The sequence below is a fragment of the Mandrillus leucophaeus genome, unplaced genomic scaffold (assembly GCF_000951045.1).
Source record: "Mandrillus leucophaeus isolate KB7577 unplaced genomic scaffold, Mleu.le_1.0 Scaffold370, whole genome shotgun sequence".
NCBI classification, from domain to species: domain Eukaryota; kingdom Metazoa; phylum Chordata; class Mammalia; order Primates; family Cercopithecidae; genus Mandrillus; species Mandrillus leucophaeus.
The window spans coordinates 493,968-497,230 of NW_012103921.1; the positions used below are offsets into that span (position 1 = coordinate 493,968).

General features: G+C 55.5%; 1 protein-coding gene across 1 annotated transcript in view; it reads left to right on the forward strand.

Moving 5' to 3' along the window:
* Positions 1-3,263, forward strand: part of HSPG2 (heparan sulfate proteoglycan 2) — a 142,339-nt gene that overhangs the window by 123,137 nt on the left and 15,939 nt on the right. Inside the window, exons 77-79 of the mRNA XM_011990146.1 lie at positions 643-838; positions 1,109-1,288; positions 1,569-1,829. Coding sequence (XP_011845536.1) covers positions 643-838; positions 1,109-1,288; positions 1,569-1,829 — 637 coding nt within the window. The remainder of the gene's footprint in view (positions 1-642; positions 839-1,108; positions 1,289-1,568; positions 1,830-3,263) is intronic.

A 3,263-nucleotide genomic window follows, 5' to 3' on the forward strand; every position in this document is an offset into this window, starting at 1 on the left:
CCTGTAGTCCCAGCTACTCAGGAGGCTGAGGCAGGAGAATGGCGTGAACCTGGGAGGCGGAGCTTGCAGTGAGCCGAGATTGTGCCACTGCACTGCAGCCTGGGCGACAGAGCTGAGTGAGACCCTGTCTCAAAAAAAAAAAAAAAAAGTACAAAATTAGCTGGGTGTGGTGGCACACACCCGTAGTCCCAGCTACTCGGGAGGCTGAGGCAGGAGAATTGCTTGAAACAGGGAGGCAGAGACTGCAGTGAGCCAAGATCACGCCACTGCACTCCAGCCTGGACCAGACAGAGCAAGACTCCATCTCAAAATAAATAAATAAATAAATAAATAAAAATTAAAAATAAAAATTAAATTAAAAATTAGCCAGGTATGGCAGCACATAACCTGTAGTCCCAGCTATTCAGGAGGCTGAGGCGAGAGGATTGCTTGAGCCTGGGAGGCAGAGGTTGCAATGAGCCAGGACGCTGCCACCGCACTCCAACCTGGGCAACAGAGTAAGACCCTGTGTCAAAAAATAAATAAATAAATAAATAAATACCAAGGCAGGTAGAGGAAATAGGGAAAACCAAGCCAGAGCTGGGGCTGACATCAAAGTCCCCACTCAGTACCCACATAACCAGCCTCCTTGGTTTCTCCCAGATTTCATCAGCTAAACCATCAGATGCGGGCACTTACGTGTGCCTTGCTCAGAATGCACTGGGCACAGCACAGAAGCAGGTGGAGGTGATCGTGGACACAGGCGCCATGGCCCCCGGGGCCCCTCAGGTCCAAGCTGAAGAAGCTGAGCTGACTGTGGAGGCTGGACACACGGCCACCTTGCGCTGCTCAGCCACAGGTGTGGCCAGGGACTGGCACATAGGGCTGGCAGGGCAGGGATGCCCTGGGGTCTGAAATGTAGGCACATGTGATCTAGAGATGATGTCATGCCCAGGGGTGGGGAGTACGGGGAGACCGTGTTGCTAGCATCTTCCAGTGATGGCTGAGGAACCCAGCTGGGGTCCCATAGAGGGACAGGATCACCCAGGGCCCTTCCTCACCACAGCCACCCTCTGCGGCTCCCTGAGGTAGCCCAGTGACTTCTGTCATCTTCCATTCAACTCCACAGGCAGCCCCGCGCCCACCATCCACTGGTCCAAGCTGCGTTCCCCACTACCCTGGCAGCACCGGCTGGAAGGTGACACACTCATCATACCCCGGGTAGCCCAGCAGGACTCGGGCCAGTACATCTGCAATGCCACTAGCCCTGCTGGGCATGCTGAGGCCACCATCATCCTGCACGTGGAGAGTAAGGCCTCATCCCTTCTTTGTCTGCACCAAATGGAGATATGAGCCCCCCAATGAGGCTCCACCCCACACAGAACCCCAGGAACCCCATCCAGAGGTCTCCAGGCACAGCAGGGTCCCAGAGCCTGCCCTTGCCCGACACCCCACCTGGGACCTTTGCTTTCCTTATCCCCGGTCCTCTGGGCTCACCATTCAGTTTTCCTGGACACCTGGATCCAATGACCTGCTGCCATTCTGACCTTTGCCCTCCCCCATCCTGACCTCTGTGTCCCCCTACCCAGGCCCACCGTATGCCACCACGGTCCCAGAGCACGCTTCGGTGCAGGCAGGGGAGACGGTACAGCTCCAGTGCCTGGCTCACGGGACACCCCCACTCACCTTCCAGTGGAGCCGCGTGGGCAGCAGCCTTCCTGGGAGGGCTACTGCCAGGAACGAGCTGCTGCACTTCGAGCGTGCAGCCCCTGAGGACTCAGGCCGCTACCGCTGCCGGGTCACCAACAAGGTGGGCTCAGCCGAGGCCTTTGCCCAGCTGCTCGTCCAAGGTAAGCAGCCCCGGCTCAGGGTTTAAGGGGGTCACCTTTCCTCTTGGCCCTTTGATGACCCAGCTAGGCAGACTCAGGTGGGAAGGCCTCCCTCCATAACCCCACCTGGAATGCCCTCATCTCCCCTGCTCTCCGGGGCCCAAGGCAGGTCCAGGAAGCCCTCCATCACGTGTGCTCAGCTCCTCTAGCTCTCACGGCTGCTCCCCACCTTTGGCACAGCCCTGGCACTGCTGAAGGAAACCATTCTGTGTACATAAGCACCCCAGCCAGCCTCCCCTGCCAGGCAGTGAGAATGCTCAGGGCAGGGCCTGGACCCAGGCATCTCAGCAGCCCTGGGCTTAATTGAGGGCGACACGGCCTAGGATGGGCTGGGTAAATGCTTGACAGGGACAACAGTGAATGAGTGACAGGAGCGCCCACCCCCGGCACGCCCAGGGCTTCAGTGGATCTTCAGAAGGCCCAGCATTTCCATGGCCTCTTGCATCAATGATACAAATGAGAGCTTTTGGGCCCAAACTCTTAAAGTAGCACAGCATGTAGCCCTCTGGTCACGGGCCTGGACTGTGGACTCAGACCTGGGTTCAAAGCATAGCTTGGCCATTTGCTGGCTGTGCAACCTTGGCCAAGTCACTGAATCTTTTTGAGCCTCAGTTTCTTTTTTTTTTTTTTTCTTTTTTTTTTTTTTTGAGACAGAATCGCACTCTGTCACCCAGGCTTGAGTGCAATGGCACGATCTCGGCTCACTGCAACCTCCATCTCCCGGGTTCAAGCGATTTTCGTGCCTCAGCCTCCTGAGTAGCTGAGACTACAGGCATGCACCACCATGCTTGGCTAATTTTTGTGTTTTTAGTAGAGAAGAGGATTTGCCATGTTGGCTAGGTGGGTCTCGAACTCCTGACCTCAAGTGATCCACCCACCTCAGCCTCCCAAAGTGCTGGGATTATAAGAGTGAGCCACCACGCTCGGCCTGAGCCTCAGTTTATCTGTAAAGTGGAGAGAACAATGCCAACCACGTAGGCTGAGTTGGAAAGGTACACAGAGGTAAACACAGATGTAAAACTGTGGTTCACAGTAGGCACTTAGTAAATGGGGACAATATGCATCTGCCCCCGCCTCCCATCTGTCCCCTGCACATGTAGGTGTCTTTGCCATGGCCAAGTCCCTGGATTCTCTTATTTAAAATGCAGGTAGAATAGGCTTTGCTGTCTTTCCTTAAAATGTCTGAGTCTGGCCGGGCGTGGTGCTCATGCCTGTAATCCTAGCACTTTGGGAGGCCGAGGCTCGCGAATTGCCTGAGCTCAGGAGTTCGAGACCAGCCGGGGCAACATGGTGAAACCCCGTCTCTACTAAAATACAAAAAAAAAAAAAAAATTAGCCAGGCATGGTGGCGGGCACCTGTAGTCCCAGCTACTCGGGAGGCTGAGGCAGGAGAAT